At 39.1% G+C, this 18,408-nt stretch overlaps 1 protein-coding gene across 2 annotated transcripts in view; it reads left to right on the forward strand.

Annotated features, from left to right (window-relative positions):
• LOC109921486 (cAMP-responsive element modulator-like) overlaps window positions 1-18,408 on the forward strand; it is an 85,697-nt gene that overhangs the window by 6,329 nt on the left and 60,960 nt on the right. The window contains exons 2-4 of one of the 2 annotated variants that reach the window (XM_048614275.1): window positions 1,341-1,432; window positions 13,103-13,260; window positions 15,912-16,038. In XM_048614275.1, coding sequence (XP_048470232.1) covers window positions 15,916-16,038 — 123 coding nt within the window. In that variant the 5' untranslated portion in view covers window positions 1,341-1,432; window positions 13,103-13,260; window positions 15,912-15,915. The remainder of the gene's footprint in view (window positions 1-1,340; window positions 1,433-13,102; window positions 13,261-15,911; window positions 16,039-18,408) is intronic. The other variant, XM_048614266.1, reaches the window with a different exon arrangement.

Consider the following 18,408-nt stretch of genomic DNA (forward strand, 5'->3'; position numbering starts at 1 on the left):
GAATGCACACTATTAACAGCAAGGAATTTATACTGAGCCCTGTGGAGCACCACCGGAAACTGATCTCCATTCCCAGAAAACATTCAGCCACCATTAGCCTTTGTTTTCTGTCAGTGAGCAATTTTGGATCCAACTTGTCAGATTTCCCTGTGTCCCATGGGCATTTACTTTCCTGGCCAGTCTACCATGTGAGACCTTCTCAACTACTTTACTAAATTTCATGTAGACATCATCCATTACACTATCCTTATCAATCCTTGTTACTCCCTCAAAGAATGCAGTTGTTAGTAAGATATGACATCCTCTTAAACCATGCTGATGATCCTTGATAAATCTGCCTGAAAGTAACATTTAATCCTATTGTTCATATTGATTCCAGTAATTTGCCCATCACTGAAGTTGGACTGACTGGCCTACTTGTGTTTTAATCAACCTATTCTTACATTTATGACATACAACTAGGGCAGGTGAGACTTGACCTGGACCTTCTGGTTGAGAAATAGGGACATAACCACTGTGCTATGAGAGTCCTCTGACTGATCTATAATTACTTGGCTTATATTTTGTGCCCTTTTTGAATACCAAATTTCTGATACGTTGTCTCATCCAGTGGAGATTCAAAAATGTTCCCAGAGCATCTGTCATTTCCTTCCTGGCTTCCTTTAACAATCCAAGATAGAATTCATTTAGCCCGTGTGATTTAATCACCTTCAATTTCCGAATACTTTGGTCGTCAGTTTGTTTACTGTTATCTGAGAATTTACAGGCTTTCTCTTTAACTATTATCCCTCTCCTTTGTACAAACATAGTTCTAAGTAAGAACCCTGCCCACAACTTCCGTATCCGTGCGTGATTTACCATGTACATCTCAACCATATGGCCTCATTTGATTATGTAAATAGGAAATGCTGGATAAACTCAGTAGGCTTTGGATTCAAAACATTTTTTGTTTCTTTCTCCGCAGATGCTGCGTTTGTCCAGCATTTTGTTTCAATTTCAGATTTCTAGCATCTGTTGTATTCTGCTGTAATTTGGCCTCGTCTGATGCTTCATTCATTTTATATTGTAATATCCTTCCTCATAATTGTGATTGATTTAACCGATAATGGTACCTGCCATTTATTCATCCCTTTCTCTATGTGAAAACCGCATGTCTAAGGATACAGAGCTGCCAGTCTTGCCCTTTTAGCCAGGTTTCTGTTGTGGTAATGATATGATGCTGCCATGTGTCTATCTTGCCCTTAGCTCATAGGTTTTACTCCCTCATTCTCAAAAACCGTTTCATACCTCCAGTTTTCTGTGCCATACAATTCTTAACCTCCACTTCCTTTGTCTTTCAGATTTCACTCATTACGTTTCTGCCTGCCCATTCTCTGCTGTGAATTTGCCTTCAGGTTCCCACCTTCGTGTCGAACAGAGCTATGAGGAAAGAGTAAGAGTGATTAGGACAAGTTGCATAGCTCTACCAAAGAGCTAGCAACGAATGTAGATCCAACTGTCTACTTTCTGCGCTGTTTCATTCAATGATTCTAACTGGTCATCACAGTCTAGGAACAAAAACACACCCTTTTTCCTTGATTTCTTATATTGACAACTTTAAGATACAAGTTAATGGCATTTCAACATTTTTATTAAGTTAATGAACCTGTCCCCTAGCAAATTCAAATTTGAGCAGTGATGTCAGTCTGTGCCTGAGTTGGTAGCACTTTCATCTGAGTTAAGTGATACCAGGTTACTGTTGGTGTATTGCATTGTCAGAGGTATCTAATTTTGCATGGCACAAATACATCTTTATTTTCTAAGGGCTGTTGAGATTTTACTTGGAGGCTATTTTTTCATGCTCACTAACTTGTTTCAGTCATGTAAATACGATATGTTCTATATTTGTGTTGACATGCAGCGTATTTGGACTGTGTAGAAATGGAATTAGAATTTATCAATATCCTCAACTATCAAACATCTATTAAAGGCCACAACACATAAAAAAACATAAATTTCTTTGTCACTACAGGGTTAAAATTAGGACAAGACAGCAAACATAAGTTAGCAATAAAAGTATTTTCAAAACAGCTGATGCACTTGTACACATGCAACACCATCACATTAAGACACTTTCCATAGACTGGTGAGATTGCCAGCTGATCTCAAATGCAAACAGTTGGAATATTTTAGACAGTTAATGCCCTTTTCACTGTATCTATATCTGATATAAATTTACTAATTCAGTTTTTCTTCATGTAGCAGCACTTGAACAAATGTAGCCTTAAGCTAGAGATTTTACATTCCGCTGTGATGTGTTGATTGCCGCAATGATTTTAAGGCTTTCTGGCTGTAAGTTGTTAACTGGTTTTAACTATCGTCTCTCCTTTTCAGCCTGCCTCTTCTCCCTACCCCTTGAGGCCGCCCTCCTCCACACCATTTCACAACCTCCCTCTGTTCCACATCCTCTTTGTAATCTCATCCCTGCTCTGAATCAACTTGGACCCTTTCTTTCTTCACCTTCCCTCTTGCAAACTCTCTCTTTTGATTGGTCACCCCCATGAATTAATTTTACCAGGCATTTGGGTGTGATTTCACCTGCCAACCCTGTTTATTTTGAGTACAGGTCTTTCAGATGAGAACTTAAACTGAAGATCCATCCGCCTGCTGTTTTGGATGTAAAAGATCCCTTGGCACAAATGGAGTTATTCCCAGCATCCTGGACAATATTTGCTCCATCAGCCAAAGAAAACAAATTATTTGTTCATTATCAGAATACTGTTTGTGAAAGTTTGTGGTGCACCAATTTAGTTGCAGTGTCTCTTGCATTTCATGATGTCAAGAAATAGCTTAATGCATTCCCATTTGCTTCAGACATATGTTGTAACATGTCTAAAGAGGTTGATTAAAATATCTACAACAAAGGCAATTAGCCCTGACATAAAACATCTTGGATGTAGTACTGAAGGCATACTCTTCAAGTTAACCACACTCTTGGCCTAGCTGTTTACCAGTACAGCTACAACACAGACAACTTGACAATGTGGAAAATTGCCTTGGTATATCTTGTCGACAAAAAAGGACAAATGCAATCTGACCAATTATCTCCCCATCAGCCCAGTCAATAATTAGCAAAATGTTGGAAAGTATTGCTGACAGTTAGATCAAGTATCATGCATTCAGCAATAGTCTGCTATTCTGTGCTCACCTTGCATACTGCTGGGTCCATTCAGCTCCAGATCTCATTGTAGCTTTAGTTTAAGCATGGATGAAAGAGCTGAATTCCAGATTACCCTCAACATCACGTATAGTTTTGCTGGCAATGAAATAAAATGTCTTCAGTAAAATTGAAGTCAATAAAAACTGGGGCAAGCTCCATTTATTGAAGTCACATCTTGCACAATGGAAGATATGTGTGGTAATGCTTAAAGACGAAAGAGGTTGTCTTTGTGTTGAACCTCCGGAGGTGGGAGAGATAGTAACTGAATATTTGACGTCATTTTTAACTGGAGACAGAAATGGAGGCTAGAGAACTCAGGAAATAAATATTGATGTTTTGAAAATGATTCACATGACAGTTGAAGTAGTATTAGAGGTCTAAGAAAATTTAAAGGTGGATAAATTTTCAGAACCTAATCTAGTGTATCCCAGTGCATTGTGGGAAGGTAGGGAGGCAATTATGATGCTCCGTGCAGAAATATTTATATCATCTAAAACTGGTGAGGTGCCAGATGATTGGAAAGTGGCTAATGTTGTGCCATTGTTTAAGAAAGGATGTAGGCAGAAGCTTGGAAACTATAGACCTGTGAGTCTGACTTCAGTGGTGTGAGATGTTTCTGAGAGATAAGATTTATATTCCTTTGGAGAGGCAGGGAATGATTAAGGATCGTCAGTACAGTTTTGTGTGAGGGAAGTTGTATCTCATAAACTTGAAGTTTTTTGAGGATGTAACCAAGAAGATTGATGAGGGCAGAGTGGTAGATATTGTTTATTTGGACTTTACTAAAGCCTTTGACAAGGTTCTGCGTAGTAGACTAATCAGTAAAGTTAGATCATGTGGGATTCAGAATGAGTTTGCCAAATGGATACAAAATCGGCTTAACTGCAAGAGATAGAGAGTGGTGGTGGAGGGTTGTTTTTTGGACTGAAGGCCTGTTACTGGGTCCAGATTTTGTTTGTCATTTGTATGAATGCCTTCTGTATTCGCATCTAAATCAGTGTTAGTAAGTTTTCAGATGACACCATAATTAGTGGTATTGTGGACAGTGAAGCAGGTTATCTAAGGTTACAAAGAGATCTTGATCAATTGGCTCAATGGGTTGAGGAGTTCAATTTGGATAAAGGCAAGGTTTTGAATTTTGATGAAACAAACAAGGCAGGACCTGTACAAATAAAAATTGTGCCTTGGGTAGTGCTGCACAACAGAGACCTAGGGGTTCAGGGACATGATTCATTGAAGTTTGCATCCCATGTAGACAGGGTGGTTAAGAAGGTGTTTAGCACGCTTGCTTTCATTGCCCAGACATTTTGAGATGTCATGTTGAGGTTGTACAGGATGTTGGTGAGGCCTTATCTGGAGATTTGTGTGCAGTTCTGGTCATCCTGTTATTGGAAGGATATTAAACTGCAGAGGGTTCAAAGAAGATTTACTAGGATGTTTGGAGGGAGGGTCGCTTGACCCAAAACGTTAACTCTAGTTTCTCTCCACAGATGCTGGTCTTTTCCAGCAATTTCTGATTTTGTTTCTGATTTACAGCATCTGCACTTCTTCTTTTGGTTTTTATTTACCAGGATGTTGCTGGGATTGGAGGATTTGAGTTATAAGAAGAGGCTGCGTAGGTTGGGACTTTATTGACTGGAGTGTAGGAGGTTGAGGGCTGACCTTATAAAATCATGAGGGTTATAGATAAGGTGAATGGAAGGTGTTTTTTCTCTAGGCTGGGGTGCTTTCAAGTCTCAGGAGTGTATTTTTCAGGTGATTGGAGAAAGATTTAAAAAAAGAAGTAAGGGCAACGTTTTTACACAGTGGATTGTGTGGAATGAACTTCGAGAGGAAATGATAGATGCCGGTACAGTTACAATGTTTGAACGACATTTGGATAAGTGCATGAATAAGAAATGTTTGGAGGGTTATGGGCCAACTCGCAGGCAGGTGCGACTAGTTTCATTTGGGATTACGGTCGGCATGGACTGAAGGGTCTGTTTTCATGCTGAATGACTCTGATTTTACGACAATGACTCTAATTGGAGGCCAATCACCACAGCCCCAGGACGTTGTTGCACATGCAAGTAGGACACTACCACTGTGCCACGAGAGCACCTTAAATTTATTGATTACCAAGAGGATGAAAGATTATTGAGGGTCTGCAAGAACGTAGAGTTAGAATTAAAATCAAATCAGCCATGATCTTATTGTATGGCAAAGTGGGCTTGAACGGGTGATTGATCTACTCTTTTGTTCGTATATCCTCATTGTGGTGTCTTAGGCTCAATCACCTTCAGCTGCTTCATAAATGACCTTACATCTATCATAAGATCAGAACTGGGAATGTTTACTGATCATTGCACATACATAAATGCATTTGGATAGCATTCAGATTCGGGCTGTCACGTGGAAAATACTATACTGCACGACTACCAGGCAATGACCATGTCTAATAAGAGGGAATCTAATCAATCATGGACAATCAATGGCATTACTAATGCTGGACCGCCCACCATCAATGTACTGAGGATACAACTGAACAGAAACTGAATTGGACCAGCTATATTAATACCATAGCAGGTGGGACTGGGTGCTGTATTGTGAATAACTCACTTGCCTCCACATGTCCTGTCATACAAACGTATAGATTAGGAACAGAAGTAGGCCACTTGTCCCTTGAGCTCCATCATTTAAATATGATTTAATATGATATTATGATTTTTCCATATTCCTGCCTACCCTGATATATTTGCTTAGCAAGAATTGATTTACTTACCCCCTAAAAATATTCAAGACACTGTATTTTGAGGACGAAAGTTATAAAGACTCTCAACCCTACGTGATTTTTTAAAAAAAGTCTTCTTATCTGTCTTAAGTGAGTCATAATTTATTTTGAAACAATGACCTCTAGATTCTTCCACAAGACTAAACACCCCTTCCACATTTACCTTATTAAGACTTCTCAGGATTTTGTATTTCAATCCACTATCTACATGAACTGTGGCCCCAACAGCTGTGGTGTAGGACAAAAAACTATATCAGGAGATAATGAGCCATGTATGAAGGGCAATGCACAAATCATAGGTGACTTTAATTTTCATGTAGATTGCCAATCTGATTTTCCCCAAAGGAAACCATGAGGAACAATTTGGAATAATAGTATAGTAATATATTTGGAACAGTTTCTTGGAGTGATTTTTCAGTCTGGTTATGTATAATGAGAGGTAATAAATAAAGTAAGAGAATGTATAGGGAACAGTGACCACAACATACTAGAATTTAACATTTGCTTTAAGAGGGAGAAACTTGGATTAGAACCATCAGTGAAACTTAAAGGTAATTACATCAGGATGAGTAGGATGGAGTGGACTGGGTGAGGAATTCAGCAGAACAGATGATTGAAGAACAATGGCAGACATTTAAGAAAATAGTTCATGATTCAAAGGTCTATCCCATTGATGAAGAAGGACAAGAGGAAGGGGATAAACCAACCAGGGTAAACTAAAAAAGTTAAGGATTCCATCAATTTGAAAGTAAAAATAACATACAATGCAGCAAAGGTAAACCAGAGGAAGTTATAAAAGCTAACAAATGATGATTGAAGAAAAGGAGAGAAAATAAACTGCGGGCAAAGCAATATAAAAGTGTGTCGATCTATAACTTTAAGAGGTGTATTTTTTTTTTAAAGAGAGGTTTTAAGACCGGCGAAGAGCTGACTATTTGAGTCCAATAAAGTAAACAGCTTGTGAGGCCTTGGGTTTTGTTTTGAAAAAGTAAGAATAATAACAGGAGCCTGAATGGGTAGAGTCAAGCTCTCCCAGAACCAAGACTTTTAGTTTTAGTTTTTCAGTACCAGTTGCTGGGGTCTTGAAGCTGTGTTTGGAAGCTACACTACACCTCTCCTTGCTACTGTGTCTCTGAGTTTTTTTCTTGACGTTTTTCCTCCTCGACTACAGAACTGCACGTGACACATTCTATTTTACTGAATGTGCCTTTGCGAATGGTGTGTTTATGGGATGTTACTATATTGGAACAGTTACTGTCTAGTAGTTAAATTCTGTTAAGTTTTCCAGTAGAGTTAAGTTATTCCAATTTCTTCTTTATTTTGCTGTATTTTAACTATAGTGTATGAATAAAGTGTGTTTTGCTTCAAGACTGGCAGTTTGACCAATCAAATTGCATTCAGAATGCAACACCTGGCACTTGCCTTTAAAATAAGAAAAAGTTAGTGTCTAGGCTATCCTCTTGTATATTTTGAGGGGCTTGGTCTGATCCACAACAAAAGAAAACAGGTAAAAGCTTCTTTAAATATAGAAAAATGCTGAGAAAGGCCAAGGTGAATATAAGTCCCTTAGAGGATGAGACTGGGGAAATAATAATGGCAGAGCAGTTGCAGAAGTATTTTGTGTCAGTCTTTATGGTAGATGATTTTATTAGCATTCCAAAAATAGTATATGATCAAGTGGCCCAAGTTAGGGAGGAACTAAACACATTCTCTATTACTAGAGGACAAAGTACAAGGTAACTAATTGAAGTATCCTTAGATCTGGGAAAAGTACAAGAGGATTGGATAATTGCCAATATATTCAAAAAGGGAGGGTGACAAAAAACCATAACTGTAGGCCAGTTAGCTTAACATTTGTCAATAGGAAAATTCATAAATAATTTAATAAAGAGCATTAAAAATACATAATAAAGTTAAGCAAGGTCAGTCAGGCTTCTTGAGGGGCACCTCATATCTGACAAAAGAATTAAAAGTTCTTTGAGGGCATAACAAGCAGTATGGCTAAAGGAGACGAGAGAATTTAATACATTTGGATTTCCAAAAAGACTTTCAATTAGGTACCACTTGTATGGCTATTTAACAAAATAATGGCCCATGGTGCTGGGGAAAGTTTACTAGAATGAATAATGGATTAATTGACTAAAATAAGACAGAATTGAGATGGGGGGCATTTTTAGAGTGGCAACCTGTACCTATTGGAGTGCCACAGGAATTTACAATACAAATGATATGATTGACGGAAGTGTATGTGCCATACAGAGTTTGCAGATGACACAAAAATAGGGAAAGAAAGTAGTGAGGATGAGACAAGGAATTCAGAGGGATTTGGACAGATTCGGTGAGCAAACAGAAACTTGGTAAATGGAATATGATACGGGGAAAAATGAGGAAAAATAAAGAGTTGAATATTATTTAAATGGGAGAAAAAGACTGCAAAAAGCTGCAGCACAAGGAAATTCAGGTGGTCCTTGTGTATTAATCACAGCAGGTAATAGGGAAGGCAAATGAACTGTTGCCTTTTACTTTAAAAAGAATGGAGTGTAAAAATATGGAGGCCTTCGTAATACTACGCAAGGGTCTAGTTAATTCACATACTGTAATCAGTTTTTGGCCCCTTACCTAAGATATATGCTCATTGGAGGCAGACTAAAGAAGGTTCACTAGGTTGATTGCAGGTATGGAAGATTTTGCTTGTACTCTTTGGAATTTAGAAGAATGAGAGGAAACATTTTTGAAACATTCAAGATTCTTAGGGTATTTGACAGAATAGAGACAAAGGGGTTGTTTCCCCTTCTGTGAGACACTGCAACAAGACTCCATAATTTTGGAAAAAGGGATTGCCCATTTAAGGTTGAAATGAGGAGAAAATCTGTCTCTCAGAGGATGGTAAGTCTGGAATGTTTTGCTGCAGTGGGCTGTTGAGTTTGGCTCAGTAAGGAAATTCCAGACAGATAGATGTTAAATCAGTAATGGAATTGAGAATTATGGGGATATATAATTAAGCAGAGTTGAGGATTATCAGATCACCCATGATTTCATTGAATGGCGGAGCAGACTTGATGGACTGAATTAATTACTTCTGTACCTATACTTATGGGCTTGTGGTCTCAAAAGGAACAGTCAGATGTGTGATTGAATAATGTTCACTTGCCTGAATGACGCAGCTGCAACATTTTCAAAAAGCCTAACTTCATCTCAGACAATGCAACCTGCTTGATCTGCACTCTATCTACCAACTCAAATATATTCTCCTTCCATAATCAGAACACAGTGGTAGCACAAGAAGATACACTGCAGCTCCTTCGACAGCAACTTCCAAGGACACAAACTCGAAACCACCGAGAAGAGCAAGGCCATTACAAGATGCATGGGAATGCCATGACCAGCAAGTCACCTTCTAAGTTGCACGGCATTCTGACTGGGAACACTAAGCCATTCCCTCATTCACTGGGTCAAAGCCTTGGAACTCCCTTCAGGGAATTCAACAAGCCTACATTACTAACTACAGTGAAAGAACTGCAAGTTTGATGTTGACTGCAGTTATTAAATATACCAGATTCAACGATGCAGCTCAAACTGATACAAGTTTCAACTTCTTTGCTTGGGATGGAATAGTTTAGGTATGATAGCAGCAGTAGATAGTGTTGGGACTCTTGAATCTGTCAGCTCCAGATCTGCTGCGTCCTCTTTCTTGTCTTTTTCTTTATCTTTTTCTAAGATTTCAAAGAGATCTTGATCAAATGGGCCAATGAGCTGCAAAATGGCAGATGGAGTTCAATCTGGATAAATGCAAGGTATTGCATTTTGGTACAAGAAACAAAGATAGGGCTTATACAATTAATGGTAGGGCCTTGGGTAGTGTTGTAGAGCAGAGGGACGGAGAAGTGCAGGTACACAATTCTTTAAAGTTTGAATCACATACATGCAGGATAGTTAAAAAGGCATTTGGCACGCTTGCCTTCATTGTTCAGTCCTTTGAGTATAGGAGTTGGGACATTATGTTGAAGTTGTACAGGACATTGATGAGGCCTCTTCTGGAATGCTGTGTCCAGTTTTGGTCACCCAGTTATAGGAAGGATATTATCAAGCTGTAGAGGGTTTAGAAAAGATTTACCAGGATGTTGGATATGGAAGATCTGAGTGATATGGAAAGGCTGGATAGGCTGGGACTCTTCACTGGTGCGTAGGAGGTTGAGAGGTGACCTGATAGAAGTTTGTAAAGTAATGAGAGGTATAGATAGAGTTGATGGTAGTTGTCTTTTCCCTTAGATAGGGAATTTCAAGACCAGGGGGCACGTTTTTAAGGTGTAAGGAGAGAGGGATTTTAAACAAGACCCTAAGAGGCAAATATTTTACACAGAGGGTAGTTCATGTTTGGAATGAACTTGTTTAAAAGACATATGGATGGATATATGAATAGGAGAGGTTTGGAGGGATATGGACCAGGAGCAGGCAGGTGGGACTAGTTTAGTTTGGGATTATGATTGGCATGGACTGAGAGTCATACAACACAAACAGAACTATGACCCTACAACTCTTTTTTTCTTCATCTTCTCACGTGGTGAGGAAGCCGATGTGCTGTTGGTGGGGTGTCAGCCACAGCAGTGTAATTGCCTGGAGCGGTAAGCTTGTGTGTACTTGGCGAGTTGTCATCTGTGGCGGTGCTTGGCAGGTGGTCGGCTGCAGCAGAAGCAGTGCCCAGAGTGTAGATTCCTGTATGTGGTAGGCCTGAAGCGTGGACTCCTGGCAGCGGCAGGTTGTCGGCAGTGGCAGTGCCCGGAGCGTGGACTCACAGCTGCTGTGGTGGAGGCAGTGGTATGTCTGGAGTATGGATTCTTGGTGGGGTCGTCGGGGACTCTTGAGGCCCAGACACCTTGCAGAGACCTTGCAAAAGTCCTGGAGCCATGTTTTAGGATCCTTTGTATAGAAGATGAACTGTATTTATGTGACTTCTTTTTGTAACTCAAAATGGTGCTGGATTATGGCAACAAAACACTTTTCAATGTATTTTGCCAGATATATGTGACAATAAATAATTCACTCACTCATGAAGAGAGGCTGGATTTGTTTGGGTTTTTTTCTTTGTAGTGGAGAAGGCTGATAGGGGACCTGAATATGGTGAATAAGATTATGAGAGGCATGGATAAGATGAATAGGAAGCAACTGCTTCCCACTTAGTTGAAGGGTCAATAACCAGGGGGACATAATTTTAAGATGAAAGGCAGGATGTTTAGAGGGAATTTGAGAAAATTGTTTCCATCCAGAGGGTGATGGGCATCTATAATGCACTGCCCCAGAGGGTAGTTGAGGCAGGAAACTTTAAAAGGTATTTGGATGAGCCCTTGCCATGTTAAAACATTAAATGCTGTGGGACAAGTGCTGGAAAATGGGACTAGTGTAGATTTATAGTTTTTTGTCGGTGAAGACTTGATGGGCCGAAGGGTGTCTTCTGCATTGCATGATTCTATAAATGTTACATACGTGGCATATTATCAAATACCTTTTGTAAATCCAAATTCATGGATTCACCCTACTTGATACATCCTTTTGGAATTCTAAAGAATTTGTCAAACATATTTTCTCTTTCCCAAGGCCATGCTTTACTGTTCTTGATTCTGTTATGATTTTTGAAGTCTTCTGGTAGTATTTAGTTTAGACTGGTTTCTAATACTTTCCTGGTGACAGATGTTAGAATAACTGGTCTGGCATTTGTCACTCTGTTGCCTCCTTTCTTGAATGGAGGTTGCATTTTCATGATCTTCATCAGGATCATAAAATAGTAACTAGATATGAAATGCGGATGCATTTTTAATCTCCCTAACTCAGAAACAAATCTTAAATTACAGCTGCAAAATGTTGAAAATTAGAATGAAAGTATGTTTTAAATTTATCATTTAATATAAAAGCAAGGGGTTAATAAGTACAAGATCATACCTGTGCCATAGCGAAATATCGTGTACATTTTTTATCATCCCATTTTTGAAGATATGGAATTGTGAAGAAGGTTCAACTTAAGTTTACTGTGATGGTATCAATGATGAGAATAGTCATAATGAAAGATGTAAACCAAACATTGATTGCAGTAGAGCACGTCAATGTAATGTAGATTCCTACATAAATGTTCAAATGTTGAAAGTAATTTATGAGATAATTACTAGTAGAGGTTTTTTTGCTGGGAGCGAATTGGAGGAAATTTGGAACTCGTACTGGAGGGAACTTCAAGAAAAAATCTACTCAAAAGAATGAGTAAAATATAGATGCAGAACCACAAGTGGTTTTTGAAGCCAATTCAATCACAGCATTTAAGGAGGGATTAGAGGTATCTTGGTGCCAACACATTCATGAAGATTGATTTGACAAGAACAACCATTATGTATCTGAGTTTTTGAATATCCACAACCCGCACAGATGCGACATGTCCTGACAAAAATAAAAATCACCACCAGCAAGAAAGTCCAGACACCATGAAACAAGATACACACTGCAGGTCAAACAAAGGGAGGTGAAGATGCATTGATGAGAGCACAAGGCTGCAGAGCTTTATAACCTTCTTTACGACCTGGAGGCTTTCTATGGAGGCTCTCCAAAAACGACAGTACGAAACCTGTCTCCTAGGAGATGGTAATCAGTTCCTAATGAACAGACATGAGACTTTCTCTTAATGGGCAGAGCACTTTAACTATTTCCTAAACCAAGAATTCACAAATACAATTGAATCACTTCCAAATCAGCACATTCTAAACAAGCTTGTCCTACATCCATCTCAAGCTGAAGTCATCAAAGCTATAAAGCGACTGTTTATGGGTATATCTTTGGGAGCCAGTGAAATCCCACTTGAAGTATTCAAGTTGATTAGGAATCTCATTAGCCTCCTCTGCTTAATTTGGATCCAGGACATTATCGAAAGAATGAAAGGGGACTTGGTAACTCAACAACAAATGGGAAATAATTTAAAACAATGCAGATTTGCTATCAGAACATGGTAAACAAAGAACTAGGTAACAACATTTTAGTAAACACCTCAGATCTGTTTACAAAATTGGTATATTAAAGGTTAATTTTATTACCAATCCATCATTGCTTATTTGTAGCTATTTCTCTCAGTTTATGCCCTGCATTTTTCTTTCATAAAGGAAGCCACTGAATGAACTTGAAACACTAAGATGGCAGAATGTCCTTGATATCTCCATAATTGATACAAACATATTTCTGAAGCAAGTCAAAAGAGACATCATATTTTTGCTAAATAGATAAGTGACTGCATACAAACAAACAACCTTGGAAACTCAGGGTGAGTATCTTTTGAAGTTTGATTTTCTTTTAAAGTATATATGCAAACTTTTACATGCAGTAGCTTCAAAGAAGATAAAGGGCATTCAAGATGGCTTATGGTTTTAAGGTATGGTTTATGGTCATAATTTTTAAAACATGAATCATTTAATATTAACTATTTTTAAAAAGTCTTACTTCAGTTCAATAGCAATTGTGTATTATTTCCTGTGTAACTTCAGTCATTTAGTGCCTTGCTCAAGTATCTATTCTTCAGTTCAAAGCATTGATATTAAATAATAGGCTCAACTAAGGCCGTTCACCAGATGGATCAATAGAATCCATGTGTATATTCTTCTTAGCCCGAGGACATCAGTTTCTGTTGTGGCATCCATATTGACAAAATCAGCTTGCAGTATAATCCAAGGATTAAACCTCGCATCTTTCTGGTCTATATGCTTCACTAATACACTATATTTGTCCACTGATGCATCAGAAATATCCTATAATATGTGCATACTAATTAAAGTATTAACATTTTTTTTTGTTCAGAGGGTGTGTAATGTGATTAGTACAAAAAAAAACTTTTTTTTACGTTGCAGGATCACTCTTCCTGGAGAAATAATTCCAAAGTTTGTTGGGTGGCTGAGTTGGTAGATTCTTTTCGTACAGAAGCAAGATGGACTAGATCATTGAACGCCCACTGTGTGGAAGCAGGCCATTCGGCCTTTTTGAGTCCACATCGACTCTCCAAAGAGCATCCACCCAGATACAACCCTACCCTATCTCCCTGACCACACAGTTCCCTGTGGCTAATCCACCTAGCCTGCACACCCCTGGACACTATGGGCAATTCAACATGATCAGTCCACCTTACTTGCATGTCTTTGGACTATGGGAACAAACCAGAGCACCAGGAAGAAACCCACACAGACACGGGGAGAATGTGCAGACTCCACACAGAGAGTCACCCGAGGCTGCAATCAAATCTGGTGAATGGTGCTGTGAGGCAGCAGTGCTAACCACAACCACTGTGCCACTCCTGGTTTTGAAAAGTCCTAGAAAAAAGTGTGTTATAAACAGCTAGTTAGTTAACTTGAAAGACGTAAAAGTGGATAACATGAAAGAGCAGAGGTTTTTTAGGATTTAGCTTCATTAATCTTAAAATTGTACCTCAAGTGGATAATATCGTAGAAAAAGATATGGAAAACTAGAGTTTACATTGAGGAATAGAGAATATAAAATCTTACTCTACCAGTAAAATCAGAGTCGCCATACTGTGTGCACTGACCATGATAGGAGACGTGTTGAAATATGAGGGAGGCAATGGCCTAGTGGTGTTATCGCTGGACTGTTAATCCAGAGACCCAGATAATTTCTGGGGACTCGGGTTCGAATCACGCCACGGCAGATGGTGGAATTTGAATTCAATAAGTATCTGGAATTAGGAATCTAATGATGACTGTGAATCAATTGTTAATTGTTGGGAAAAAAACAATCTGGTTCACTAATGTTCTTTAGGGAAGGAAACTGCCATCCTTAATTGGTCTGGCCTGCATGTGATTCCAGACCCACAGCAATGTGGTTGACTCTTAACTGCCTTCTGGGCAATTAGGGATGGGCAATAAATGCTGGCCTAGCCAGCGATGCCCTTGTCCCGTTAATGAATAAAGAAAAAAAAAAGTGTGCACGTTATGTATTCACGAGGTCCATGCCTGATTGTGGGGTGGGAGAATTTAAAGAAAGGCTTGGGAAATTGTGGTTGTTTTCATTAAGAACAGAGATATTTAAGCCAAAGTACTTTAACACAGTCAGTTTCCTGTGATTGTCCTAGAATAAGGGCTAAAAACACAAGTTGAAGTCTTAGGATAGACAGCAAGAGACTTTTTACACAGGTTTGCAAGCTGCCAGTGTTTGAATGGATTAGGTGATTAGGTAATTAGTTAAATGGAAAGCAAATAGGGGTATTGGAGCAGGATGAGCGTATGGAATGATGGCTACTGCTCATCCAGAGGGTAAACAGCAACAAGGAATGGTTGGAATTAACAACTTATAATTTTGGTATAACATTCTGTATTGGGAATACAGAATATAGACACAATATGAACTTAAAGTAAACTGGGCCTTCCAGAATTCCATTCACACCCCCACCCCTCCATCTCGCACTCTACCACCAAATAGAATATATCCAACAGATTTGAAAAAGAGAAGTAAATGTAGATTAAATGCAGGCAGGCATGGTAGCTCGGTGGTTAGCACTGTTGCCTCACAGTGCCAGGGACCTGAGTTTGATTCCAACCTTGAGTGACCATATGTGGAGTTTGCACATTATTCCCATGTTTTATGGGTATCTACCGGATGTTCCGGTTTCTTCTTTCAGTCAAAGATATGCAGGTTAGGTGGACTGACCATGCTAAATTGTCCATAGTGTCCAGGGTTGTGTAGGCTAGATGGTTTAACCATAGGAAATGCAAGGTTACAGGAATAGGGGAGGGGGCGGGTCTGGGTGGGATGCTCTTAGGAGAATTGGTGTGGACCTGATGGGCCAAATGGCCTGCTTCCACACTGTATGGATTCTATGATACAATGATTCTAATAAACATCACTGTTCTATATACCCTACTTGAAATATTTTTTAACTGTGTATCACTTATGATTTCTTTTTCTTTTTAGACAAATGACCATGGAATCAGTAGTTGAATCTCACCAAGATGGCAGTGTAACAGATTCCGCCACAGATAGTGAATCTATCCAATTACAAGCTCAGAATTCTCAGACTCAAATCCCTACCATTGCGCAGGTAATGCAGCAATAGTTGCTATACCCGAAGAGAAGATTTAAATTATGTCACCGAATACATGTTCACTGACATTCGCAATTTGTTAATGCAATTTAGACAGTAGATATACAATTTAATCCAGCTTGTGAGAAAGAATGTAATATTTGCAAGAACTACTATAGTAGAATTTCTGAGAGTATAGATTTGACTCTTTCCCTTAATTCACCTCTGATTTCCTGTACCAAACCTTTCAAAGACTTTTATACTTCAGTTCTCCCTTTCTTCCACTCTGCACTACAACATTTTTGCCTATGTCTTGGTTATCTAGGAAGGCCTAGGACTAGTAAGTTGAGCAGGTAGGAGATGAAGCACACCAGATAAGTATATGGAGAAGTAAGTTGACATGCTAGGATCCCATTTGGAAGGGTTGAAAACATTAGTGATAAATAAGCGACTATTTTTGCTAGTTCTTGGCAGGTAGAAATACTTGGGCAAAAGGCACACATACTTTTGAAGTCAGTCTTTTCCTACCTTGCTGTTACCACAGTAAATTTTTGTTCTCTCCTTCCCCTTTCTGCTGTTGCTTTCCCTTCAAGACAAATACAGGGCTGAATTTTCTCAGTCTTTGAATGGCATGGGAAATGGTGGGGAAGTTGGGAAAATACAACACGAATGAAAAAATGAAACTGTTGATATTAGAAAGAAAAGTCTAGTTTTCTTCCCACTTAAGGTTTTAACAGTTAGAAGGGAAGCTCACTACTGAGCAGTGAATCGCTTATTGGTAACAACATCTTTTTATTACCTAATCTTGCCTCGGGTATGCTGTTTCTCCAGATATCAAAGAGAAAATAGATTTTTAAATCCTGACTTAAAAGTCAGAGCGGTAACCTGATGGCTGCAGCTTGCCAGTGTCTTCTGTAGGCTCAGTCCTGGCCAGCATTCCCCAACATCTCAGACCTTCTTCATGGACTGCGTCTGTCTGTCGTCTCCGTCCGAGATTGGTATCAACAAACCTTTCACCACGTGATCGTGGCACAATTCAGATGAACATATTATACAGTTCAGCCCTTAAATACTCCACTTTGGAGCTCACTGTCACCTTACATTACAGTGCTGTTTTTAGTGTGATTTGCAAATACAGAGACAGCTACCCATCTAATGCATCAGAACAGGGCTTATCTTTGGTTTCTTAGGTTGCTTTCTTAGTACTCACTCACTTTGCACTAACTTGAATGGTTACAGCATCTCTCAGCATTATCTTGCTATTTAGTGCAAACAGAAAGCCAGCCAGCTTGTTATGTTTGCCAGCAATGACCAGTCAAAAGTTTGGACATGTTGCAAGACAATTGCTTACAACCAGGGCATGTGCCAGCAGCTTACACGGCAAATACATTACATGTGTTTGAATCAAATGGCTGTCTGTGGAAGTCTAAAGAGATGAGTCCTTAGTTCAGTCAAGGTGAACTATGGTCAGTTATGGGACTGGTCCATCTTTGGTAAAGAAGGTGATGAAGTTCCCAAATTAATGAATAGGAGGTGCAGAGCCCAGGAAGGACTAGTATTTGGAGACGTGTGAGCCATAAATGGAAGATGCTAATGTTGTATTGAGGCTGGCAGACTATGAGCCATGGTAGAAAGTTGCAATGGCAGAGTTAGAGTGAGTATGAGATAGCAGAGAGATGATGGTGGCTCTTACCTTGCAGATTGCACAAGATCATTAACCTTCTTGTGGCACATATGTGTGTTCCTTCTGACTCTGGGTACTGCACAAAGGTACCTACTGTGACAATACTATGGCTTTAAGAGTTGTATTTAGTTCTGGTTATTTTTATGAAGAAAGGTTGGGTCAGAGATAGCAAGCAGTCTGCTGCAAAGCTAATAAAGTAAATAGCTTGTGAGGCCTTGGAATTTTTAAAGATGGTATCATAGAAGCAGTCTGAAAGAGTGGACTCAAGCTCCTACAGAACCAAGATTTTGTTTTTAGTTTTAGCCTTCACTAGTGGTTGCTGCAGGGATCTTGAAGCTGGACGTAGAAGCTGTTTTCACTCTTTCTGTTTCAGTTGAAAGTTGGGGGTTCTCCTCCTGCTAGAATTGTATGTGAAACATTCTATTTTACTGAATTTGCCTTTGCCAGGGGTATGTTTATGGGATGTTACTATATTGGAACATTATTATTTAGTAGTTAACTAATCTAATCTATTATTCTGTTAAGTTTCCCAGTAGAGTTGTTATTCTAATTCTTTCTTTTGTTGTATTTTAACTGTAGTGTATGAATAAAGTGTGTTTTACTTCAAGACTGGTAGTTTGACCAGTTGAATAGCATCCAGAATGCAGTGCCTGGCACTTGCCTTTAAAATAAGAAAAAGTTAGGGTCTAGGCTATCTTCTTCTT

This window comes from Rhincodon typus, chromosome 2 (genome assembly GCF_021869965.1).
Source record: "Rhincodon typus isolate 14 chromosome 2, sRhiTyp1.1, whole genome shotgun sequence".
Taxonomy (NCBI): domain Eukaryota; kingdom Metazoa; phylum Chordata; class Chondrichthyes; order Orectolobiformes; family Rhincodontidae; genus Rhincodon; species Rhincodon typus.